Source organism: Vipera ursinii, assembly GCF_947247035.1.
Source record: "Vipera ursinii genome assembly, chromosome: 6".
NCBI lineage: Eukaryota > Metazoa > Chordata > Lepidosauria > Squamata > Viperidae > Vipera > Vipera ursinii.
This window is the reverse complement of record NC_139515.1, coordinates 47,509,932-47,537,666: the sequence shown is the minus strand read 5'-3', so window position 1 is coordinate 47,537,666 and position 27,735 is coordinate 47,509,932. Positions and strand designations below refer to the sequence as shown.

The following is a 27,735-nucleotide window of genomic DNA, read 5'->3' as shown; positions in this document are numbered from 1 at the left end:
AGCATTGAAAGCACCTGAGCACAGTTATGAGCCTCTATTAGGACTTACCTGGGATTTGTGTGTGGGGGGGGCTTCTGGTTTTGATGTCGTGGTGGAATGGGCGCAGGAAGACAGGGCTCCGTCTTTCACGTTCAATTTTGCCCCTCTGGGGAACCTGGAAAGGGTCAACAGTCGCCCCATAGAGGCAACAAGCAAGGAGGGGATCCTCGTTGATCGCAGGAGGGCAGCGGCCCTTCCATTTGATCTGAGGAAGCCCTCTAAACTGGTGGGGGAAAGACTGCCTACATTCGTGTAGTCAATCAGAAGCTGCTGACAATAGAAAACAATAAGCACTAACAAGCAACCTTACAGCAAGGATGAAACTGAGTGAGACCCTATCCTCTCTTTATGACTCTAAGTCTTCTTCTTGAAAAAACTGCCCCAAGCACCCTCTGTGATGAGAGAGGGAAAGGGAATTTCTACTCCATTCCCTCAGGAAAAGAAAAGCAGTGAACTAATTTGGGTTAGGATGCTGAGCTTGTCGATCAAATGGTTGGCAGTTTGGCGGGTCGAATCCCAAGTGCCGTGTAACAGAGTGAGTGCCTGTTACTCATCCCAGCTTCTGCCAACCTAGCAGTTCAAAAGCATGTAAAAAATGCAAGTAGATAGGGACCGCTACGGTGGGAAAGTAACAGCGTTCTGTGCGCCTTTGGCATCTAGTCATGCCGGCCACATGACCATGGAGACATCTTCGGACAAGTGCTGGCTCTTCAGCTTTGAAACGGAGATGAGCACTGGCCCCTAGAGTTGGAAACAACTAGCATGCATGTGTGGGGGAACCTCTATCTTTACCTTTACCTTAATTACTTGGGAGAAACAGAAAAAAATGCAAGATTAATTTGGAATTAATACACATATATGGCTTTGAAATTTGGGGACTAAAAGTGCTTTTGAGACTTTAAAAAAAAGTTTGAAAAGCTTTAATATAAGTTTGGATTTAAAAAGCTGGAAACCAGTGCTAATGACATCTAGTTGTGAATTATGGCACTACAATTTGTTATGCCTAAAGGAAACTTGGTTTGAAGTCCAGATTTAGATAACACTCTTGCTTGGGAACTTTCACTTTTGAAGACTGCAGCTGGGAAAATGGGAAAAAAACTTTTGGGCTGCTTATCAGTGGGGCTGAGACAATGAACTACCTTGAAACTGTCCTGCCTGAATTATGAATATAAATATTAACTGATTTTCAGAGCTGTGTTGTAGAACTATTTCCCTGCAGGAGAAACACACATCATTGCTTGAGATGATGGAATATTTTGGATTACAAATTTTTGATTGATGAACAATTTTTATTATAAAGACCACCTACCAAAAATGAAATGGATGTCCCACACTCAGCTTTAAATGATAAAAAACTATTTATAATACCTGTTCCCAAAGTCTTCAGTTTGATATACCACCAAGAAAATATGGATAAAGATCAGAAAGAAATTCTCTCCATGTTGAAATCAATACAAGAGACTATTGTTTTAACTCATGGTGAGACTAGAAATAATACAAAGGAGATAAAAGAACAATTTTCTAATCTAAATTTACAAACCCAGAACTTGACTACAAAGAAGGAACTAGCAACTCAGAAAATAGAAGGAAAACTGGAGGAAGCAGATCCAAAGATGGAGGACCTGTATGAAGGCACTAACAGACAGATTCAGACAACTGAAGGACTAGAAGACAGAACAATAATATTGGAAATTGAAAACACATCTTACCAATCAAGAATTTAGAACACATTTGAGGAAAAGGAAGAACTGATTGAATGGAAGATAGAGTTGTTAGGAGAACTATGGGGAACTGGAGAAGGAGGGGAGGCTGTTTAAGGAATATCAATGGGTTCATTCTTCCAAAAATACTTTAACCAAATGGTCTTTCTTATTCCAAATAACATGCACAAAATAGAGAAAAAAATGTTTGATGATTCAAAGGCATTGACTTGGAAGGTTAGTTGGCAAAGGAAGAAAGCTAGAATAAGACTGAAGAAAATAGATGTTTTGATCCATTATATGGGATATTATATTATTAACTAGATGTTTGAATATGGTGGAGAATAGATAATTGCTAGAAATAGAAGTATTATCATAACTAGAAAGATAAGATTTGTAATTAGAATATTAGATTTTGGTATGAGAAGGGAACCAGGAAAATGCCAAGAGTTTGAATAAGGGAAGCTTTTGGTTACCCAAATATAACTTACTTTGAAATTATAAATAATACAGACATTTTGAATACTGAGGGGAAATTAAAATTAAAAAAACAAGTGAAAACATGACTTACCTTGGGGCAATAAAGGCAGAGAAGTGTAATTACTTCTCTATCCTTATTGCATTGGCAGATGGCCAATCAGCAAGGTAAGGAAGAACTGGAAGACTCCCTGTAGGACCACTGTGAAGAATGTTCTAGGTGTCTGTCAGATAAAGTTGCTCCATTTCATTCAGAGTTGGACTGGGCAGATCCAATGGAGGTGACTGAGGCACATCTATTATCTGGGAGGAGTATGAGTCAATCTCAAAAAAGAGAGCAGGGTCCTCAAGAACTTGATCATCTGTGTCCTGGACCCATCACCCTCCTGGTTGGTTAAGGCCTCCTAGGAGAGTCCAGGCTGTAGTAAATGCCAGTTTGCACGAAGGGATATTAATCGCTGCTTGATGCTTGGATCCAGGCAAGTTAGATAACTTTTGTCCAACCCCAACCTTCCCTTTTGGGAGAAGGTTATAGAGTGGGTGGTTGGGCATGCAGTTTCAGAAGGCCCTAGATGAAACAGATTATTTTTCAGTCTGTGTTCAGGACAAGATATAGCATAAGATAGCATTGGTTGCATTTGATGATGGTGTTTGGAGGACCCAGATGGGCAAGATGCAACTGTTTGGGGTCTCTTTGATCTCTCAATATCTTTTGATACCATCAACCAGGGTATCCTTCTGAACTGGCTCCAGGGTTTGGGAATGGGAAGCAACATTTTGCAGTGTCTCTCCTTCTTTCCCCATGGCTGGTTCCTGTCGATGTTGGTAGGTGATGAAGAGTAGCCATTGCAGTATGAGATGCCTTAGGGCTTGGGTTTTTCCTCTGTTCTCTTTAACTTCTACATGAAACTGCTGTGTGAGGTCATCCAATGGCATGGGTTATCAGTCTGCTGATGATAACCATCTATCTCTATTCCTGGCCAGCAGGTAATGCTATTGTAGTGCTGTCCAAGTGCCTGGAGATGTATGGGTCAAGAGGAACTGGTTATGTATTGGGCTCAAGTGTAACACAACATGGTTAGCTGGAGCAGCTAACGCCTCTCCAGCAACCCAGACTTCAGGTCTCCAATGCTGCTATTGGCTGCCCCTAGGAGGCAATGGGTTACTTTAAATCTATTGGCTGCCACCTAGGGGCCAGGCTATAAAATTGATCTAGAATTAGACAAGCTTGTAGAACAGGGTGTTTTACAACCATTTGATGGTGGGGAGTAGGAAACTCCTATAGTCATGCCACTTAAGGCCAACGGAGAAATTAGAATATGTTCAGACTATAAATGTACACTGAATAAAGCCCTTAAGCAACACGCTTACCCTGTCCCAGTGGTGAACCACATTTTAGCCTCTTTGCAAGGAGGAACCATTTTCGCTAAATTAGATTTAGCCGAGGCTCAGATGATCGTGACTCACAGGGAGCCTTTCAAGGTAAAGCATTTACAATTTGGACTTAGCATTGCCCCAGGCATTTTTCAGGGAATCATGGAATGCACACTTAAAGGCATTCAGGGTGTTTGCCCTTATTTTGATGATGTACTTATTGCTGGGGAATCCACAGAAGTGTTAGCCAGCAGGCTCAGGGCTGTTTTACAGAGGCTTCGAGAAGCAGGCCTCAAATTAAAGAAGAGTAAATGTAGTATTGGGGTCCCTTCAACATAAGTTCTAGGATTTCGAATTGATGCTAACGGTATTCACCCAGTTGATTCCAAACTGAAGGCCATTCAATTGGCTCCTAGCCCTAAATCCAAAGGAGAGCTACAGGCATTCTTGAGCCTCCTCAATTTCTACCATGCTTTCCTGCCTAACAAAGCTGCATTGGCAGAGCATCTTCACAGGCTCTTAGATAAAAAAGCTCCATGGGAATGGACAGGCACTCATGAGAAAAGTTTCCAGGATTTAAAAGCACTGTTGTCAGCCAAATCCACTATAACTCATTTTAAGGAGTCTAAACCAGTTTGTTTAGCATGTGATGCATCTCCCTATGGGATGGGGGCAGTCTTGAGTCATTTAGAAAAGACAACAAGTCCCCATTGCATTTTATTCAAGGACACTGTCCTCTGCTGAGCGTAACTATGCTCAAATTGACAAAGAGGCCCTAGCCATTGTAGCTGGAATAAAAAAATTCCATGACTATTTATATGGCAGAGATTTCACGGTCTTTACAGACCACAAACCACTGTTGGGACTTTTCACAACAGACAAATAAACCCCCCACATACTTTCACCAAGAATATTAAGATGGTCTATTTTCTTATCTGCATACACGTTTAAATTGATTCACAAACCTGGTAAAGAAATGGGTCTTTCTGATGGCCTCAGCACACTCCCACTGCCACTAACAGAACCAGACCCAGCCCCTGCGGCCAGAATTCTGTCCATTCAGGACCTGCCAGAATTTCCCCTCCATGCAGGGGACATAGCTGCAGAAACAGCTACAGATAGAACACTGAGTAGAGTGCTCTCATGGGTACACACGGGGTGGTTGGATAAAAGCCCAGGCTCTGAGTTTCAGAGTTACTTTGTCAGAAGACATGAGCTATCAGCCCACAAGGTATGCATCCTTTGGGGAAACAGTGTCATAATCCCCTCGTCACTAAGAGAGAGGGTCTTACAGTCAATACATGAGGTTCATCCAGGCATTGTCAGAATGAAAGCCTTAGCAAGAAGCTACCTATGGTGGCCTGGCCTTGACAAGGACATTGAAGCACAGGTACATGGTTGTTATACATGCCAGCAATCTAGGCCTGAGATGCCACATGCCCCAGTTCACAGGTGGGAGGAAACACACACTCTCTGGTCTAGAATTCACATAGACTACGCTGGGCCCTTTCAGGGCCAGCTCTTTCTCATAGTGGTGGACAGTCACTCCAAATGGCTGGAAGTAATTCCAGTTGCAAACATGACTACTGCTAGGACCATCCAGGTGCTGAGAAAACTCTTTGCAACACATGGGTTGCCAGATGTCTTAGTTTCAGACACTGGGGCTCAATTCACTGCTGCTGAATTTCAGGCCTTCCTAAGAGCAAATCTTATCAGACATGGAACGTATGCCCCTTTTCACCTGTCTTCTAATGGTCAAGCTGAACATATGGTGAGGACCACAAAGGAATTGCTTAAACGCATTGTAACAGGTGACTGGCATCACAGACTGGCAGATTTTTTACTCTGTCAGCATTCTACACCATGGCTTTTCAACCAGTGGTATGGGTACCACCTGTGGTACATTGGCACCTGGCAGGTGGTATGCAACCATCCAAGAACAGTGGTAGTGGGGGGGGAATGAGCTGAACCAGTGGCAGCACCGCACAAGCCTGAGCAAGAGATGGCTGGAGCTGCAGGGCTGTCAGGGCTCATCAGAAGCGCCAGGATCAGTGCTGCTTTCCAGCTGATCGGTGCTTCTTCGGGACTGTCAGCTGGAGTTCGGTGCAAATACTGCGGCTTCTGCTGAGCCCTGAAGAAGCACCAATCATATGAAAAGCAGCACTGATCCTGGTGCTTCTGCTGAGCCCAGAAGAAGTGCCGATCAGCTGGAATGTTGCAGCATCTCCAGGGTCTTGTGATTTACATTCAGATGCTTGGCAACTGATTCATATTTATGATGGTCAGTGTCCTAGGGTCATGTGAAGTGACCCAAACCTGCTGCAACCACCTAGTAGACGGGGGGAATAAAAACCAAACACCCCCCAACCCACCCCCGCTGGCAACCCTCAACAGAAATGCTTACAACAATGAAAACCTTGGATAGGAGGAAGAGCACTGCCGGGCGGACAGGCAGGTGTCTTGCTCGGCTGTGGCTTGGGGGGCACTTTTTTCAGTGCCATTGTAACTTCAAACAGTCCTTTTTTGTCATCAAGTTTTTGACACCTTGTTGGTGAGTGGTGGTACTCGGATATTGCCATATCCTAAAAGTGGTACAATGGATGAAAAGGTTGAAAAGCCCTGTTCTACGCCCTGGACTGCTACAGGCAAAAGTCTTGCAGAACTTTGTTGGGGGAGGCGACTGATCACTAAACTGGACAGGTTGCATCGCGATAGAGTGGCAGCAGAAGCCTCTCAACCAAAACCCCCGAAGGGGCTACAAGTGGGCAATTGGGTTTGGGCAAGGAACTATGGACATGGAAATTTGTGGGTCACTGGTAAAGTTACCAAATCATCTGGTCCCCTTTCTTATGAAGTGGGGCTGGAGGGAGGGTGAGTTGTCAGACCCCACATTGATCAACTCAGGAAACGGTTTCCAGAATGGCCACTAAGTGAGGACTGCATCATAAGTCCCTCCCAAAGTCCCCAAACTTTCACCCAAGCTAGCCCACACATGGACTCTCAAGACTATTCATTCATTAGCAATGAGGAACTGGGCGTAGAGGCAGGGAGTCCAGAGGTGTATCATGGATCCCCTGACGGAACAAGCCAACCAGACTTCAACAACCGTTGTGCCAACTCTGCTGATCAGTATGACTCTGGGGTGGGCCAACCTGGAGAGGCCAGCCAGAGAGCTTATAATTCCTTTGACTCAAGTGCATCAAAAGACAGTGGTTTACCTGGCCCGATGGGTAAGTTGATAGACCACAAGGTGACTGGAACCCTGAGACGTTCCACAAGGGCACACAAGCCTCCTTCTTATCTAGCTGACTATGTTGTAAAATAAAGAAACTATAATGTTGTCTATACTGTAACTTGTCACTATACTTAAACAGTAGTAGAGCTATGATGTTAACTGTCTTGTGTACTATAATGGAAGTCTATTCATTCTGGCTATCTGATGCTATAATATTAACTGTATTGTTTCACAAAAAGTTGCTATGATGTTAAGTCTTGTAACTTGTTTGTTTACTAATTATTGCTATGATGTTGTCTGATCTAAGAGAGGAGGGGTGTTATGTATTGGGCTCATGTGTAACACCACGTGGTTAGCTGGAGCAGCTAACGCCTCTCCAGCAACCCAGACTTCAGGTCTCCAGTGCTGCTATTGGCTGCCCTTAGGTGGCAATGGGTTACTTTAAATCTATTGGCTGCTGCCTAGGGGCCAGGCTATAAATTGCTGCAAGCTGCAGCCCAATCCTCAGTTCAGATCCTGCAAGCAATAAACCATGAGCTTTGTTGAAATCACTTGCCTCGTCTTCTTTCCTGCACAAAGAACTCACTACACAACAGAACTGACATCAGCACAACCCTGGCAAGACAGAGTGGCTTTGGTTTTTGGTCCCCAAGGTTGGGTGATTTGTCATAGTTGTCTCTGGGATTACAAACCCTGAACCAAGCTGGTGCATACTTGGACTCATGGCTCCTGCTGCAGCTAGAAGGCCTTTGTCTTGTGTGCCAATTTCATCCTTTCATAAACCAAAAGACCTTGCTCAGGTCACTTGTACCTACATCACCCCCAACTTGATTATTGTGCTTTACATGGGACTGCACTCAAAGACCACTTAAAAGTTATAAATCGTCCGGAATGCAGCATTACTCACAGGTTCACTATGTTACATATTTATTGTGAAATGCACTGGCTTTCAGTTTTCTTCCAGATACTGGTAATTACCTGGTAATCACCTTTAAAGTCCTACATGACAAGACCTGGTTACTTGCAGGACCACCTTTCCCTAAAAATATCTCCCCATCCTATTGGATCAGATGCCTAAAGTCTTGCCATCTTGTGAATCCTTGGAAATTGGCCTTTTTGAGACTCCCCCTCAAAACACCTTGTGAAACACCTTCCCACTGGTGATTCAACAGGTCCATCCTTCCAGTCTTTCAAAAGGATGTTAAGACTTGGTTTTTTATTAAGGTGTTAGCTAAGATTGCATAAGTAGATAATATGGAAGGAAAGTAACTAAGCCTGCTGTGGGGCATTTCAAGGAGACAATTAAGGCACAGGTTTTTTTTTTACTATTTTTTTACTGTTTTATTTATTGGTTTTGTTATTGTTGTAAACAACCAGAAATGCTTAAGGTGGACAGCCATATAAATCAATCAATCAATCAAATAAATAAATAAATACTGAAATTTACATTTCCTTTACCGCAAACTAAAATTAAACTTGAACTTTTTGGTTAGGTTAAACCTACAAAACCCATAATGCAAATGTCAGAAAAATAAATATGGCAAGAAATATTTATTTTGCAATGCTATAGCTAATGCAACAATAGAAATATACAAATGTAAGAACCTTTAGTTGCAGTTTTAAAGAATAAAAAGCATCAACATTGTGAATAAACTATCTGTATCAATATACGAGAATCCCTACAGGCACTCTATTTAAGATGAGTATCTGAAATTACCTAAAATATGGCTGTTTACTGCTAAAATTGAAAACAATAGTTTTTTTTTCATGCAAACAAAAATCTTACAAACTACACTATTATTATAAGAGTTTAATGCTTTTTAAGAGAAACAATATCAATAGATCTGTATATTAGATCTATTGTTATGCTGGCACACATACAAATACATAGACATACTGCACATACATACATAAGTACAAATTCTGACACGTTTATTGATGATTTTATGCATTAGCATTCATTGAGAGTTCAGGATGCTTCCAACCTTTGAGTAAAAGAATTATCTATTTAAATAATTATATGTAAAAGTTTTACATTTGTAAGACCAATATATAATTTGAAAGAAGGTGACACAGAAATCTCATTGAAGGTAACCTGAATGGTGATTAGGGACACTCACTAATGAATTCTGCACATGCAATAGGTGTACATGACATAAAAAGTCAGAATATAAAAAATAATAAGTATATTAACATATTTTAGTCACATATAACCCAATCTGTTTAGTGATTTTTTTATTCCAACAAATCTTGGTAATAAGCTTCAGAAAAGTATACACAAAACCCTTGGTTTTTCTATGTCAATATGCTCTAGATCAGGGGTATCAAACTGCCAGCCCATGGGCTGGATGCGTCATGGCGAAACTGTGCCCACCCCATTGCTGGCAATGGGGGAAAAAGTTGCAATACATCAAGACACGTCACGTGACATTGCAAGTTTGACACTCCTGCTCTAGATGCTTGAACCCTTGAATATTCAAGGTGGTGAGTGAATTCGTTGTGTTAATATTTTACAAAAGGAAACCATTAAATAAAATAAAATGTTGGAAGTCAATGCTGTATGATTTTCAATTAACAGGTTTATATGAACAATTCATTTAATAGAAATTTACCTGGCTTGTCTTAAAAATATCTATTATCATTAATTTTGGTATAACTAAAAATAGATTTGATCCCCATTCTCTGGTAAACATTACTTATCCTTCTTCCAAACATAATTAATTATAGAATGCACATATGATAATTAATACTGAGTAATAAAACCATCATTGTCTCACAGCACTCCTCTTTGGCTTTCCTCTTTTTCCTTTCATTTGCATGTCTATGCTCATGTTTTTCTTTGATGCGTTACTATCAATTAAAAATGCAAATATTCTCCTAATAGTAAGGAATTCCATCATCACTAACACACCAGCTAATACAGGTACACTGAGCATAATTCATAATGAACTAAAAATCACTTTTGCAATTATTTGTAGGAGTGAAATCAATCACTTTGAAATAATTTTAGAAGTTTTGATTTTTTTTAACTATTCATTTTTAAATGTCTTTTCAGAATTTTGAATGTCAGGAGATACCACTTCCATTGTAATGTAGGAATTCAATGGGTGGGTAAGAGGAAGAAGAAAGAAAAACATTGTGATGTTATATTTGGCGTTTTAAAGAGGGGTTTGTAAAAAAAAAAGTAAAATTATCTGCATAATTGTTTCTGATGAAGCAATTACGCAGATAATCCTTAGTTTCTAAGGATACTAGAAGCAAAGCACACATGTGATTCTAAAAATTAGCGTTGCCAATCCAAGCCAGCATCGGATACCAAAAGATAAAATGTAAAGTCCTTTTTCAATTTTGTAGCTAAACCTCTTAATAATTAACAAAGAAAGAACAAATGATCTTCTAAGATTTCCATCAATGCTGATACCTTTTTCCCCCTTCCTACTATCAAAATAGCTAGCTTCCTCCAACCAATGCTACTATCTTATAGAAAAGCAGAAGGAAATAATTAACAAATACATTGTAGGTGACAGAACCTGTTTTTAATCTATTGTAATAATTTGCAAATTGCAGGCCATATTTATTAAAGCAAGAGTATGCATCTCAAAATGAGTTTATCAAGATGGTGAGCTTAAATCTTCCAGAGATTAGAAACAGTCTATGATTGTAATCCTTTTGGTTCCATATAATGGATTACTTCACTATCAATATTGTTGATCTAAAATCCAAATAAGACATTTTAATGCTAGAGCAGATGTCACCCAGTTATATTTATACTATGGAAATGAAGATAATTTTATATTATGGTTGCTGCTAAATCCCACTTTCCCACTTTCCAAAGCATTAGTTCTTGTTAGCTTTTCCAAGTGTAGGGATATTGATTATTTCAATTATTAACTGTCATCTGGCTCCAAAGATGAAAAATATGAACTTAGATGTCTGTTAATTCATGAAAAAAGCAAGAAGCAGTGGGACTGGATTTAAATTCTGTGGTTAGAAGAAATAACTTTTTACTCTCACATTGAAGGCAAGAATCAACTGTTTTATGTGGTTTTATCCTACTATGCAGTAACAATGCTTGCATAGCTATCCTGTGTAAATTATCTTCAGCATCTTTTTCAGACTGAGCCAGCTAAAAAAACGAAGAACAATACTCCTTGTTATACTCATCTGGATTTAATTTGTAGTTAGGCTTCTAGTTAAAATATCCTTCATTTTTCTAGTGAGAGAGACTGCTTTCTTTGAACTTCACATCTGCTTTGCTGTGATTTGAAGCATTGGCACCTCACCATGGTGGTAGAAGGCAGAACCAATTTGTAGCTGTTATTTGAGGAAGGTGGAAAGTATCAATACAAACTTGGTGATTGGTATGGTTTGAAGCTCTCACTGCAGAAATCTATTGGTTCCTGAGAGCCACGTTTGAGAGCAGAACCTAATTGATTTTTTTTGTTTCAGAATCATTTACTTCATCTTACAGCATGATAAAATATTTCTGCCATATTTTATGACACAAGCACTTGAATAGCATAATTTGGGGGTCAAGAGTTTACCGTAAAAACCCAGCTTAGCTGCCTGACCCACAGGGTAAACAATGGGGCCACAATATTTGAGTCTCCATTCTAGGCACCAGTTTCTGCTTCCATCAGTAGCCTGGGATGCTGTTGCCTGCATTCAAACTGTCCAGTCAGTGAATTTTTTAGATTTAAGTCAAACTAAAGCTTGATGAGTGTAACCAGTAAAATTTGTGGAAATTTGTTACCACCAGAATTTATGTGGACTTGGAGTTATTTTCCCAGCTTCTATTAAAAGCAGGAAAATGGATTTGATTAGTTCTAGATAGTATTCTTTAAAATATTTACAACTGTGGAAGATCCATTTACTTCAGAAGTTCCTTTTTCAGGAAGCATTTGCAGAAATACAATAGTATCATCCAACTTGAATTCTAACTAATAGTTTAAACCAACTATGCAAAACTGAGAATACAATCCTCAAGTAGCAAGTTCCCTTTTAAGCTTTTGACATAGCTGTGGCTACAGATAAACTGGTTTTCATTTTAGAGAGATTTATAGCTCTCTGAGGTTAAGAGATGGCTTGGCTCTTCCACTGAATATAAGAAGCTACTTCATAATGAGTCATACTTTTGCTACATCTAGCTAAGTACCACCTATAATGAATGGCAGAATCTCAACAGAGTTTCAGACAAGTTCTTTTAATTTTCAAAATACCAACATATAAAGAAGGGAAGGAGAGAGGGGAAAAGCATTTCATTATTTGCCTCCTTTTGAAGTCTAGGAGAGAGATAAATATTTAAAATTATATTATATTAAACTAAATATTCTTCTAAAGAATGTAGCACACAACTTTGGATTGTTGCACACTAGAAGGTGGGCAGAGTAACATATCTTCAAATGGCTTCTACATTAAGCATTCTCAGACAGTTGCAGACCTATCATAATCCTTGCCCAATCTGCCCCTTCAGAAACATTACAGACCAGTATTTGAGTCTCCTTGTGAGATAGACCAGACAGATAACACAACTAGATGAGCTAATTCTATTTTATTGTAAGGTACATTAATAGACTTCTATTTTATTGTAAGGTACATTAAGCAGAGACATCACCCTGTCAACAAAAGTGCGTATAGTCAAGGCTATGGTCTTCCCAGTTGCAATGTATGGCAGTGAAAGTTGGACCATAAGAAAGGCTGAGCGCCAAAGAATTGAGGCCTTTGAACTATGGTGCTGGAGAAGACTCCTGCGAGTCACTTGGACTGCAAGGCGATCAAACCGGTCAGTCCTAGAGGAGATCAATCCTGACTGCTCTTTAGAAGGCCAGATCCTGAAGCTAAAACTCAAATACTTTGGCCACCTAATGAGAAGGAAGGACTCACTGGAGAAGAGCCTAATGCTGGGAAAGATCGAGGGCAATAGAAGAAGGGGACGACAGAGAATGAGGTGGCTGGATGGAGTCACTGAAGCAGTAGGCATGAGCTTAAATGGACTCCAGAAGATGGTAGAGGACAGGAAGGCCTGGAGGAACGTTGTCCATAGGGTCGCGATGGGTCGGACACGACTTCGCAGCTAACAACAACAACACATTAATAGACTCTTGCATGTCTGAAAATATCTCTCTTCTCCCCCCTCCATTTTACTGTTCAAGAAACTAGGGAGAGTCCCTTCTTAGTCCCTTGCCCCACACAAATTACTGCTGCAGGCTCAGCTGCCTTTTATCTGAACATTCTCTTGGATGCATTTCTTTGCCCTGTCTCCCAAGGTCATTTCTTGATACCATTACATCTGTTGATGTGACTACATATCTTGAATAGAACTTTTTCCTGGCATCCAGAAGTTAAAATGTGACTAGTCCCAATTAGCTGGCAGTTTTCAGAGAGACACTACCCAACTGCTTTTAAGCAAACCTGACAATGGAAGAGGCTATTTTGCTAAGAATGTCATTAATCTCAGATTTGCCCCTGCATAAAACAGTACACTATGGAATACATTACAAATATAACATTTTGTACAAATTATGAGGGAGAAACTATACTCAGCTTTCCACATGAACAGAATTTTTCATGCTGTATGCTGACTGCTACCATTTGCAGATTTCCAGAACCTTATTATTTTTTTCCAAATGGAACAGATCTTTATAGGTCACTCTTCTCTTAGATGAATTGGAATACAAAGTCTAAGATTTCCCAACCAGCAGAGAAATTAAATGCACCAGCTGAAAAAGTTGGGACTGAGTTTCAACTTCATGCTGGGAAAGGCTATACTAAATGATATTTTTCCCCTTGCACTTATACAACAGTTAAATGTTTGTTTCAGCAGCATCTTATTTATTGAACCATTTCATCCAGTTATAGTTTTCAGTTGGTTTTGTATCTTTCCCTTAGTCATACACATTGAAGAAGATGATTTTATTGATGCTATTTTGAATAGTGAGAAGCATTCTCAGCATTCTTGTATCTTTAGAATGTTCTCAATTTTCCCTTTAAAAAGATAATCTAAATATAGCATTCTGATTTTTTTTCTAATTCTTCTGTTTGACAAAAATGCATTTATTACTTCAGCAAACAGGTGTTGCTATGGTATTTACATCTTTTTTATATTTACTACTTCAATGAACTTTGAATACTATTTAATGTATAACGGGAACAAAAACTGATATTTTACCTATTTTTCTAACACAGGGTATGCTTTTATTTAATTATCAATCTGACTATTGATACTAAACTCCTACAATTAGTATTGGCAATAAGTCTTATATGCTATAATGCCAATCAATTTAATGCATCCCTCATTCAACTCTGCATGCTGTAATTGAAAAAGGTATAATAAATATAATTTATTAATTTCAATTTCAATTTTCTATTAAAATATTTATCAATAATTTACTCATCCACAACAACTTCAAACTGAAAATACATTGTTATACATATTTTGATGTGCAATACATGGAGGTAATAGCTTAATGTAGAAAAAGAGTAAAACTGAATGCAGAGGAAAATAAGAAGCGATATAGACTGGAAACAGATTTTTAATTCAAACTCTATGCACTGAAATAAATCTAACTATATGAGCTTTAGTACTGTAATCTTTTTCAACTTGATAAACACATGCAATAAACAGATGGAAAGAGAAGTCAGTCCAAGTTACACTCTCTGGTCACACTTATGTTGTTTACAATTTCATCTGAAACATGAAAGAACTGACATACAATACTACACAGAGATTTCCATATATGACCAAAATCCTGGGTAGGGTATGTTGAGATCAAGAGTAAAACTTAAAAGAGAGATTGCACTGCCTTTTATATATATCCTTGTGGGGAAATTGAGATGCTTTGCAATTATCACACCAAGAATGCTGGCTGGGTATATAGGGAGTTCTAGTTCAACCATATCTGAAGAATACCAGATGGGAGAAGACTGCCAAAGAGGCTGCATCTGAAAATGTTTTGTATGATGGATAGTACTGTTGCCTAGAAAAAGCTAAGGGAAAAACAGTGGATTTGAAGTGTATTAATAAGGTTTCAGAGATGTTACATTTTGAATTTATAATTTGGTTGGAAGTTTCAGAGGATCAAATTAATTAATGAAAGCATGCATTTTTTAAAAAACACCATTAGCTTTGCCATTCCCATTCAGTTGAGAGCCATTTCAATATGGAGACAGACTTCTCTGTGCATATGGGTGTATTTTTGTAATTCTGTAGTTGAACAAAAAATAACTCTCTTCAGAAATGCATCATCAATATCAGAAGGTTAGCTTGAAATTTGGCCATTTCCAGCTTTAATCTGCAGAACTTTGAAGATGTGGCTTTTCTGAAGCTAAATATTTCCTTTGAAAAACAAAGTGTTCTAAGGATGACTAACTTTGACAATATTCTTTTAATAAGAAGACTCACTGCATAAAAATCACACTATATTTTTAAGTTTTTCCAGACCCAAAAATATTTCTCCAAAAATGTTAATTGCTCAATTTTTAAGTATAAAGAGACAATAATTTAATATTTAAAATGCCTACTGCTGTATGCTATTTTGGTATCATAATTTCCCATCCAACAACCTGTTCTTATATACGAAGATATTAAAAATTTTAAAAAGGTTTATCATAAGGATCCAAAGATGCAAAAAGTAAAAAAAAAGTGTCTAAAGCTAATTTGCTATGAAAAGTATTTATAGAACTAGCCTTATTTCTGTGTTAATATCTCAGCTGGTAGCAAATAAAATGTAAAGGATGCTGGGGATGTAGCTCAGCAACCTTTGGAAGGCCAAAGGTTCATAAAAACCCTGCTAGAACAACCAAAAATCTATCTCTTAATATTTAACCAGCTATATTCAGTAGGCTTAATAAAAAGATATCTCTTATCACTGTTATTTCTTGGCAACTAGTATTCAACATATATGACTTTTGATTCTAGAGGTAGCAAAAAAAAAATCACAAAGAATGCTAACAAACCCAGCAGAACTGCTGAACAAAATCTATATTTTCCTTTCCCTATCTATTGAGTATCCTCCTACCCGCCCCCCTTGTAATTAAGAATCACTGATGCTATAGTCTTTCCCAGTGGATAAGCTGCTCTATCACTGAAATTGTTTTGATTGCCCGTGGAGGGGAATGTTCTTTTCAACTCTTCAATAAGTAAACTGATGTAGAATATGTAGAATATTGAATACAATATTCAAGTGTGGTAGTTAAAACTGTATACATTATTTCCAAATGTGGTCTCATCGTAAATTTATAAGGACATTATAATATTGGCTGCATTTCTGTTAGTTCTCTATCAATGTTTCCAGACATAGAATTTTATGGTGGCTAGACACTGGGCAATTTTCCTTCAGTTATCTACCATGACTCCAAAATTTTCTGAATGCTTTCTTCTCCTTCTCCTCAGCTACATTAAATGTTGACATTCATTAATCTACTTTGGAGAGATCCTTTGGGAATCTTCGCTTGAAATCCCTCTCCTCCTTTTTTAATTTTACTGTCTTAATATATAATCCAATCAAAGTTATCCAGCAGCATCATAGCTCATCAGTTACTGTAATCCACATCTATAGATGAACAATTTAAGGAATAGTATCATGATGGGTAAGAAAATGGGCCTTTTTGATGCAGAAGGTTTAAAATTCCTCTTTTTCCTAATCAGGAACAATATCATATCACATTTAAGATTTTCTTATTAAAAAAGACTGTATGGTGGCATATATAGCAAAAATATGTATAGTAACATGGACTGGCAATGTGTGATTGTTAACAGTAACGCAGTGAGCCGCTGTAACTAAGAGTGATTTAAAACCAGGTGTTCCCAACCTTATCCTTACTCTTTAATCATTCCATTAAACCAGCTTCTTTATTTGCAGAGATTATTTTATCTTTTCAAAAAAGCAAAAGTTTGGCATTTTTTTCCAGATACCAGGAAGTATTGCATAATGCTTGTGCAATGGGACAGCGACTTAACATTTCATGATACTTTAAATTACAGCAATTTTACTTCTCCCTCCCATCCAAAATCTCTCACAATAACATCTAAGTATTCTGAAATCTCATTCTTATTATCTAAAAGAGATTTCTTTTCACATCTCATGAGATTTGGATTCTTCTTGACCTTTAGATGTTTTTTATTTTGGCTTATTAATAATAATGACATCTGCTGGCAATATATTATTGACCTCTGATATAATGGAATGTTAGTATGGGAGCAAAAGATTCTTTGAAAACAATAAAAATGATAGAAAAAGCAAGGTTGCAGAAAGTAGTTGAATAAATATTTTTTTTAAAAGAAGATAACATCTACTGTTGAGTGTGCTTTAGCAAGCAAGTATCTCTTCACATATTTGCAGTGAAGAGTTAATTTTAGTAACTTCCTTTCAGAATAAATGTAACAGGCTTCTTTCTTAAATATCTACCTAAACAGTTAGTGGTTAACAGATAAAATATCTAAGCAATTAAAATTAATCAATAGAAGCTTGGAAAAAATCAAACGAAAAAACCCAGAAAAAATATAACGCAGATTAACTGAATGTACCAAGAGAAAAAACTCCAAGTATCATTTCCATTATTTATTTTATAAATAGTCCGAAATGTTAGTAATTTTAAAATGCTACAAAAATTAAAACTAATTCTGGATGTTAAATTGTATCTCATTGCATTCTTTAGGTTCATTTCTTCCAGCAGGAATAGCATGTGATTCAAAAAATGCTCTGCAGTAGGCTATTTCACTGGACTATATTGTGGACAAGTAGAAAGACTATTTATATTCATTAAAAGTTGGCAAACCCCATATTTCAAACCAGTAGTCCAGACACAAAGACTCCACTTAAAATTGGTTCTGCTATTTACTGTTTTAAAGGCAGCTCTGGAATGAAATGATCTGTGTAAATCTGAAAGACACAGAAGTTTAGGAAAAAAAGCACACTGACAATTAATGTATTTGCAAGTATCAATGATTTTTCTTCCTTAAGTTCTTGACACACACACCCCGGACAAATTTCTGATATGTAATTCCCAGGAGTACAAATTCAGTAAAATGCAAATGTGAGAGTTTATCAATATATTATAAGACAAATATATATAAAATGAGTGTGTGCACACACATACATACATATACATACATACATTTATTCTTACCATTTGAGATTGGCTTCGAGGAAAACCATTGATATCTTCAACTTTTTCATTTGCTAAAAGAAAGCAGTGAAATTTTTTTAAAAAATAAAATCATGTCTAAGAATAGGCAATAAGACAAGATGAGAGAAAGCAAATAGGCACACAAGCATTTTGCACATACTGAATTTTGCTCTCAGCACGCTGAAATGTACAATAACAGTCTTTCTTGTGAGCAGCAGTTCCTTCCCTCATGCAAAGGGGAAGTGCAGAGAGACTGCTGCCGCTAGTTCTCCAGACTGCTGACATGAAATCTTCCACAATTGTTTTTGTGGGATCAAGATACAGTTTCAAGTCATCTCAGAAAGTATAAACTGCTCCAGTTAATAAAATGCACACATTGGAGACACATGGCTTAATGAAGCATTCACTTTAGTCTGCCAAGTGTGTGAAACACAGCCCTTGGGCTATAAAAGGGATGAACCACATACAAACTCTTATCAAAATTTCTAAACCTTTTAAAAATTAGGAAGCATTGCCTCTATTTCTAAAAATAAGTATAGAGAGAGAAATAAAGAGACTGAATGACTACTATTTAACATTCATCTCACAGAACGCTTACTTCTAGTTCTATTGTATTTTATATCCTAACCCAAAAGTCAACTGTCAGGTTATGGATAAATGCATGAGACTTACCAATAATCTGGATGATTTCTGCTAGTAGAACTCCATCTGCAATGTCCTGTTGCAAATCTTTGATCAGTCGTTTGTGGCCAGATTTTGCTAGATAATGATTAGCCCAGTCAGTGTAAATCTGCAAAGTAGAGAGAAGGGAAACAGGAAGAGACAGAGAATAAAATTTAGAAAGACTTATGTTGGCTTACATGTGAGTAGAGCTCTATAAAGTACATTCCAATTTAAGGAGTCACCACCAAAAAGTAAAATTTGAATGGTTTTTACTTTTTTAAATCAGCCTCTGTGCCATTTTTCTGCATTTTAACCTTGAATGATTCATTTTATTATACAATGAAACATCACTGTCATTGTGATCAGAAAAAAAGCCCCTTCAGGACTGCCAAGAAAATTCTTGTCATAAATCACTTTCAGTCTGAAACACTGGAAACACTGGATGTAATGTTTTTACTTGTTTCATTTTGCTTCTTGTGTTTATTTTCATAAGAACCATGTGCAAACAGTTGTACCAGCGTTTTCTAGGGAAACAAACATTTTATCCATATAGAGCATGCAAACAAATGTAAGGTGTACAGTACCTCACATATCTTGGCCCTGCAAATGCCTTTGCTTCCTGGAAGCAGATGAGCAATTTATACACTTATAAGTAATCATTTTTGGCTCACTATTCCTCAGAAATCAAGTGGATTAAAATAAACCAAATAAACCCATCAAACCTTTCAAAAATTAAAACTATATTAAATTACAAACATGAAAAACAATTGGTAGGAGCATAACAACACAGTAGCACAAGTTCAGCCAAAAGTCTTGGCAACCAGCTCTTTAGCTGACACCAAAAGCTAACTAAACTTGGTGCCAACTGTAATAGGATTACACAAGCCAGAATCTAGCAGTAAAGCAACCTGGAGTGGTGCCCTCAGAGATGAGAAAGTCTTTAAATTAATTGCTTTCTTCTCCCACAAATGAACTAGGAAGTGATCAATACCCACATATGTTACAATCACTGAAAAGATAGCTGGACAAAAATGTGACAATGGTTTGTCATTCTCTGAGTTCATGGATACAGACTAGTGAACACTCTTTAACTAAATTCCAGTATTCACAAGAAATAAGCAAATATGTTTTGTAGTTCTATGTACAACTTCCTATTTAAATAAAATTATGTTCAATCTATATGTCAAAGTCAAATCCCAACAGTAATGTTTTCCAGAACTTACACACACACACACACACACACACACACACACACCCTTTTCAAACCTGCAAGATATTTTCATCATGTAATTGTCTCCAAATTCCAAAGAATATTAACTTTAGAATGCTTCAATATTTTCCCCATATCAGTTTTGGATGGTTCATATAAAAATGTTCCCAATGAAACTGTTTCCCTGTAGAGAAGGGGCTATTTAAATTATAGCTGATATCCTATTGTATGGTACCTTCTATAAAGATCTAGACAATCTTATAACTTATAATTCCTTATCTAGTAAAATACACAGGAAATTCTGATTATATATATATATATATATATATATATATATATATATATATATATATATATATATATATATATATATATATATATATATATATATTTTTGTTTTCGTAGAAGCAGCAGGAGGAACACTCCGGCCTGATGATGACGGATGGGATTTCGTCGAAACGTCGCCACAACTTTCTGAAGATGAAAGGAACGCGGGAAGAAACCCGAGACTCTAGATCTACATATATATATATATATATATATATATATATATATATATATATATATATATATATATATATGGATCCTTGGTTTTTCGGGTTTTTCCCCGCGTAGAACTAAAGGTGTGGGCGCAACGTTTCGATGGAGTCCCATCCGTCATCATCAGGCTTTAGCTTCCTTCTTCTGGGAGAAGCATGTGGCTGTTAGTTCCTCTTTTTTAAACTGCCAGAGGGGGTGTGTTCTGTGGAGGTGTGCTCTGATTGGGTAGGGGACCAAGTGTGTTCTGATTGGGTGGGAGTGTGTTTTGAATGGTGGGTGTGTTCTGATTGGGTGGGGGGGTTGTTCTGAGTGGATGGGCTGGTCTCAGCTGCCAGCTCCAGAACTGAGCTGGTGAGTTGTGCTGCTTTTGTTCGGCTTCGTGTTTGTGGTGGTGGCATCTTTTTATAGTGGGTGTCAGTTTGCTTATTGTGTGGTTTGGAGGGGTTTAAAGTGGCTGATGTTGCAGCTGTAGTTAGGTTTCTGTTTTGTGGTTGTGTGTCTTTATCGTTGTGGCTTCGGATTTGCTTTTTGAATGGTTGTGTGGTGGTGATGTCATGTGATGTTATCATGAGTTTGGGTCTGGTATCATTCTTGGTGGTTGGGCCTCGTCTGTCAATCAAGGCGGGTTTCCAAATGGCTGGTAGATGAGAGGTATCATCTCGTGTATTCATGCTGTGGGGGTGTTTTTCTATCTCAATGGCTTCTCTGATTATTCTGTTGTTAAAATGTTCAATTTTGGCGAAAGTTTTGGTTTTTTTAAAATCAATTTCATGTCCCGTGGCTTCAAAGTGTTGGACCAGGGATGAAGTTTGTTCTCCCTTTCTGAGTGAGTTTTTGTGCTCTTCAATGCATGCACTTATTCTTCTGTTGGTCTGTCCGATGTATGTGGCTAAAGCCTGATGATGACGGATGGGACTCTGTCGAAACGTTGCGCCCACACCTTTAGTTCTACGCGGGGAAAAACCCGAAAAACCAAGGATCCACATACAGGCACCCGCGAAAACCTCAGAAAACACACACACACACACACACACACACACACACACACACACACACACACACACACACATATATATATATATATATATATATATATATATATATATATATATATATATCAAATCAGAAAGATTTATTTTCCTTGAATATACCTAATTTTATACTGACTGTAAAATTATATACTGCCCACCAGTAAGTCCACTGCCAATTATAGCATTCCATTCTGTTTTGTGTGTTTATGCTTATTTTATTTTTAATTTGTTTTATTTTGAATTCTTATCTGTGACCATAATAAACTCTTTCTATCCCTCCCACCCAACAATATACCTAGTCATTCAGAAATGTATGATTAGCTTAAACTAAAAAAAAAACTGACTATGTTAGGAATGGGAATCTAACGCAGTTGATTAAACTTTCCATTGTTGGCTGCTTAGATGACTTTTATAAGGGGCTTCCAGTTTGTGCACGCAGCGCTTTCGGACACGCAGAGAGAGCTCCCTCCCTGCTGTCCGATCTTTCTTCATTGGCGGACCCTGAAAAGGAGGCACTCCTGTGATCGTGGAAGGGTGGCAGCCCTCCACTTGAATCCAGAGCAGCTCCTTTTGGCCCAAAGAAGAAGAGACCGGTCATCAACATGGCTGATCATTAAGCTGTCCCTGCCAAAAGCCAAAAGCACCATCTAACACAATGAAGCAATCTGGAGGACTTGGGTGAGACCTTTCCTTTCTTATCTCCCTAACTGCCTGCCTGTGGGACTTTTCTGAAAATTTTCTCCCCCCCTTTTTGAAAAAAAAACAGTTTTTGTATACTTAGGGGAATAACATTTTAAGCCTTAAAGCGAAGAAAGGGGAAAAAAACTACACCATCTGATTAAAGCAGAGAAAATAAGTAATCTCATTCCTACCTATTAAAAAGCTCACATTTTTGTGGGGATCTACTACCCTATTTTCTCTTTAAGATGTGAACTAATGAAAAAAGAATGGACTAATTATATAAAAGCTTTATATTATTTTTTTAAAAAAAGAATTTTACAACTTATTCTATATGCTACTGATGACATCCTGTGGCTAAACTTGGAATTGCAAGTAAACCTTTTGCTTATTCTGACAGCTGACTAAATAACAGAGTTGTCCTTGATATTATCTTTAAAGACAAGTGTGGGAACACTTGGCACTGAAAACAACTTTTAGGAGCATTGGAGGTGGAAAATTACTGACTTCTATTAAAATAGCCTCCACGGAAGACTTAGCTGTAAACACTAATGAAATGGATGACTATATCCCACCACTTAACTACAAATTGATATTGGACACAATCTTGGCTATAACTGAGCAAATTAAAGCCAAATTGCATGATAAACCTGACAATTCAAAGCCACCAGACCAAACTTTAACCTTAAATGATGAACTGACAACCCAAAAACAAATAGAAGAACTGGAATTTAACACTGAAATAGGAGACTTCAAAGAGCAACAAACGCAGCCTACAGAGAACTTTGAAGTACAAACTCCAACTTTAACTACAAAACTTACAGTTGAAAAAACAACAACACCCGAAGAAAGCAACATTAAGAGCAAACATATCAAAGGCCTTCAAATACAGTATGTTGAGGATTCAGCTAATCAAACGATAACAACATTAGCTACTACATTCTACCTAACCCAGATGGAAATGGAACAAGAATTACACGAAACATCAAAAACTGAGCTATTAAAGCAATATTTCAATGATTATAAAGGGAACATCAGCTTGGCAAAACTGTCATTTGGATGGTCTCTGTGGATTCAAATAAGAGGTGGAGGAAGAAAGGGAGACACATTTGAAAATTTAAAGACACTAAGATGGAAGCCTGATTGGCACAAAAGGAAGGCGAGAGTTAGATTTAAAGATTTAGACTTGTCTCTTTTTTTGGGATTTGTAAGGATAGAACTTAAAAAATCTTTTTTGATGGACTAAGGGGAATCTTAAAAAAATAAACTGATCTCATATTTAGGTTTTAGATTTTTAAAGGAAAACAAAATTAAGCTATTAGAATAAAACTTTGAATTATACTATAGAATTTAGAATCTTATAATATAAGATAGTATTTTAATAAGTGTTGAATGGTTAAGACAAAAAATCTTTTCTAACAATTGGTGATTTGTTAAGATGAAAACTAGAATTTACTGTTAAATCGTAAGAATGATTTGTAATGAACAATGTAAGTTTTGTAGACAAGCGAATTATTCCTTATTGAAATAGGTAATTGTAGGTTACCCAAAAAGTAAGCTTTCTTCTGTATATTATAGGCCACTTTAGAGTATTTTATTGCAATTAGGTAAAACTTAAAAACAGGATTTTGATATGTATTAGTTTAATTACATTGAAAACTTTCTTAACTGATTAGGTCATATCTAGAAATGTACTAACTTGATCACTTTGACTATGTGAAAACTAATCAGAGAGGGAATCTTTATTGATGCAACCTGAACTATTTACAAACAACTTGTTATTTGTTACTTTTCACTACCCAACCACCATATTGCTTCACAAATACATGTATATGTAAATATTGAAAAATCAATAAAACTTGAATAAAAAAAGAAATGTATGATTGGCTTAAACTAGAAAAACCTGACTATGTTAGGAATGGGAATCTAACGCAGTTGATTAAACTTTCCACTGTTGGCTGCTTAGATGACTTTTGTAAACTTCCAATAGTTTGGGTGATTTTGCTCTTTCGTGGAAAATAAGCCAAGCATCATAATTTGCATGTATTATTTCTTACAACTCTGATAATATGCTTCTAAATATCAGATTCTTGGGGATATGAATGGGGGGCTGTCTCTCTTCTGCATTAGTTTGATTTGAAACTTGCACATGAATGGCAATCTTTTCCACTGTTCCTTTGGCCATATCTTTGCTATTAAAACTGAACTTTTCAAAAGGCTTTGAGTCAATTTGCATTATATTATATCCATTTATGTAAATGTACTTTTGGTTACTAGAAAACAGCAAAGAATGGATTGGTCATAATGAATAAGTAATTTTCTTGTTTTATTTTGATTTTTAAGCCAAAGTATATTTTCCTATAGAATGGAATGGAGTAGAGTAGAGTAGAGTAAACCCCCAAACCCCCCTCCCCCTCCCCCACTTCCCCAAAGCTGGTTACAGGGTTACAAATATATAGTAATCATAATCTAACTAACATTAATCAACTATATAAATAACCAAATACATAATACACTTTAACCCGCCTATAACATAATTACAAATATATAAAAAGTATATATAATTTTTTTAAAAAAATTATAACAATCTAAAATCTACTCATAAGCTAAATGGAACTTTTTAGTCCCATATTTTTTCTGAATATAATCTATCCATCTTCTCCAAACCGAAATGTATCTTTCTTGTGAATAATCCTTCAAGTAGAATAGAATTCTTTATTGGCCAAGTGTGATTGGACATACAAGAAATTTGTCTCATAGTGTATATATAAACAGCAAATAATAGGTCATAGATCCCAAATCATAGTTATAATCATTAATCATAAGTTACAAACAACAATTGATAAATCATAAGAAACCCATAAGACAATATAGTAGAAAAGATGCAAAGAAGAGAAAAGATGAGAAATGAGTCAGAGTTGTAGGAATTATGTGTTTAACAGAATGATGGCATGGAGGAAAAACTATCTTTGTGTCTAGTTGTTTTGGCATGCAATGCTCTATAGGAGCATACTGAAGGGAGAAGTTGAAATAGATTATGTCCTGGATGTGAGGGATCTGTAAAAATTTTCTCTGCCCTCTTTCTGGTTCATGCCAAGTACACAGATCCTCAATGGAAGGCAGGCTGGTTGTGATTGTTTTTTCTGCAGTCCTAACTATCCATTAAAGTCTGTCAGATATTGTTTAGATACAAATGACAGACTTAATAATTCCTCTGTAGAATAGATCCTTGGGCAGTATTTTTAACATTGGGACTATAAGCAGCACATCTAGCTTGCATGTTCTGCTGAAACTGAGAAACTGCTGGTGATCCTCAGTCACCAGCAGTTGAATGGATATGGCTCATTGGCACTGATATGAAATAATTTCCCATGAGAAATCAAGTTGGCCCTTGTAGTTTTGGCTGTCTGCAAACTTTTGAAAATAAAGTTGCTCCATAGTGTCTAGGGTGAATGATGGGATGTCTATGTCTGATTTATGATCTTGAATTACTGAGGTCAGGATTTTGTTTATTGCTTTATTTTAGGTTTTATTATGGATGTTTTACTTTCAGTGCTACTGTGGGATGCTAAGAGAATGTTTGGATTGTGACAGATATAAATTTGATAAGGAAATCTCTAAAATGTCTTGTTATGAAGCAGTTAAAAAAAAGATAAGGCATGTTTGCGTAGGGCATTTGGGGGGGGGAAGTCACACAACTGTTTGTTCCAGTAAGACAGTTTCATTTGCTTTGTCATTTGCCTTACATTTCAATGTTTTGAAATGCCTGTGGAGGGCTGTAAAAATTACACATACAAAGAAGTCACACTGTTGAAACAATGGCTTCTATTATAGTACTCTTACTACACAGACGGAGCAAAAATGAGTACATCAGCAGCTTGAACAAGAGAAACACACTGGCAGTTTGGGAAGGACATAAGGTGAACCAGAGGTGACTTTTAGAAAAAAGAAACATTGCTGTCAGATAAGAGAGTGGTTGTATGTTATTTCCGGTTTCAAGAAAAACACAAGCTTTTGGTCATCTTAAAAAATAAAGTATTAGAGCATAAACTTTCATGGAGTGAAATTCAATTAAGTGAAAAAGGACAAAAACAGCAACAAAAATTATATACCAATCTTGCAAACTTTGTATAATAAACTGCATTCACTAAAACCTTAGTCCCATGTAAGATACACAGAGCCAAATGAACACATACAGTGAGTTAACATCAATCCTTTTCAGAAAACAGGCTTCTGTTTTATTTACTACCTGTAGCAGCAAGGTCTCAAATAAAATGAAATATAGTAAACAATTGGCTGAACTAAAGAACAAAAGTCAAAGAAAGACCATCAATAGTGTCATCTCAAGATTTCATGCTATGGCTCACAGCATGTATATTTATAGGAACCTTTACACTTTTTCTTGGGCAATGTCTTTGAATTTAACTTCATATTTTCTTAGCAACAAGAATTAAAACAGGAAAGAGTAAGAGGTTCCAAGCTTCCCTGAATTAAATAATTGTCCAAACAAAGATGTAATGCTTAAGGTGCTGGAGTGGCAGAACAGAGACCCAGCTTTATGTTCATCCTGAGCCATGGAAGTTCACTGGGTGCTTGCTTGCTTGGCTGGTTAGTTGGTTGGTTGATTTAAAAGATTTATATGACTGTCCATGTTAAGTAACTCTGAGTGGCTCACAATCACAAGTGATTTGGGACCAGGCACTCTGCCAGAGCCCAACTGTGTGTCAAGCAATTCATGGCTTAGTAGACCCCAATTAATAGCTAATCAGAACTGAGGGCTGTTGGATCCAGATATCCTGAAATTCTACCTATGCTTTAATTAATGATCATTAGTTACTAAATCTTACACATAAAACTTATTTTTGTAAGATTCTATCTCTGATTAACTTGTGGTGAGACCAGTTGTTAAACAATATAGCTTTATATTTGAGCTTGCAAAAATTTGCATTTCTCAAGATTTGCTATAATTTGATTTTCCTGAGATTTGGATAATAGTATCTCTGCCTCATGAGCTTAAATGGACACCAGAAGATGGTAGAGGACAGGAAGGCCTGGAGGAACATAGTTCATGGGGTCGCGATGGGTCAGACACGACTTTGCAACTAACAACAACAACAACAACAACAAATCTCTGCCTCACAGTAATTTAAGCATGGATTTGTATTTCTGATGTCACCTGAGTCAAACGTAACAATTTTTCATTCTGTATTGTGTTTTTAATTGGTGTTAATTGATTTTATGATTGTTCGCCATCCAGAATCACTTGTTTGAGATGGATTGCCATATAAATTGAATACATAGAAATAAATAAGTAAATTGAAGTTCCTAGTGACTTTCCTAATTTAACATATAACCCTGTGTCCAAGACTATAAAAATGTGTTACTTCTCTCTATGCTTTACTAACTCATTCATACAAAGTACTTATAATAGCTTGTGCAGTTTGAAAAAAGCACTTGCTTATACATACTTCAAATATTTCACTGTTGACTCTCATTGCCGCTGTCATTTGCATTCCAGATGTTTAATAAGTATCTTCCATCTCTGGCTTCTATTTTAAAACAGAACTATCAGTAGCAACAGCTGATAATTGCCTAATGCTTTTAAGTTACAGTTTTATATTTCAGATTCCAATCATAGTGTAGGAAATAATAGAGCAAAGC

The 27,735-nt window shown here is 37.0% G+C and overlaps 1 protein-coding gene across 1 annotated transcript in view; it reads right to left on the bottom strand.

The window, feature by feature from the left end:
* NAV3 (neuron navigator 3) overlaps positions 1-27,735 on the bottom strand; it is a gene marked incomplete at its 5' end in the record, with an annotated part of 387,240 nt that overhangs the window by 174,622 nt on the left and 184,883 nt on the right. Inside the window, 2 exons of the mRNA XM_083365121.1 lie at positions 17,953-18,005; positions 18,625-18,742. Coding sequence (XP_083221247.1) covers positions 17,953-18,005; positions 18,625-18,742 — 171 coding nt within the window. The remainder of the gene's footprint in view (positions 1-17,952; positions 18,006-18,624; positions 18,743-27,735) is intronic.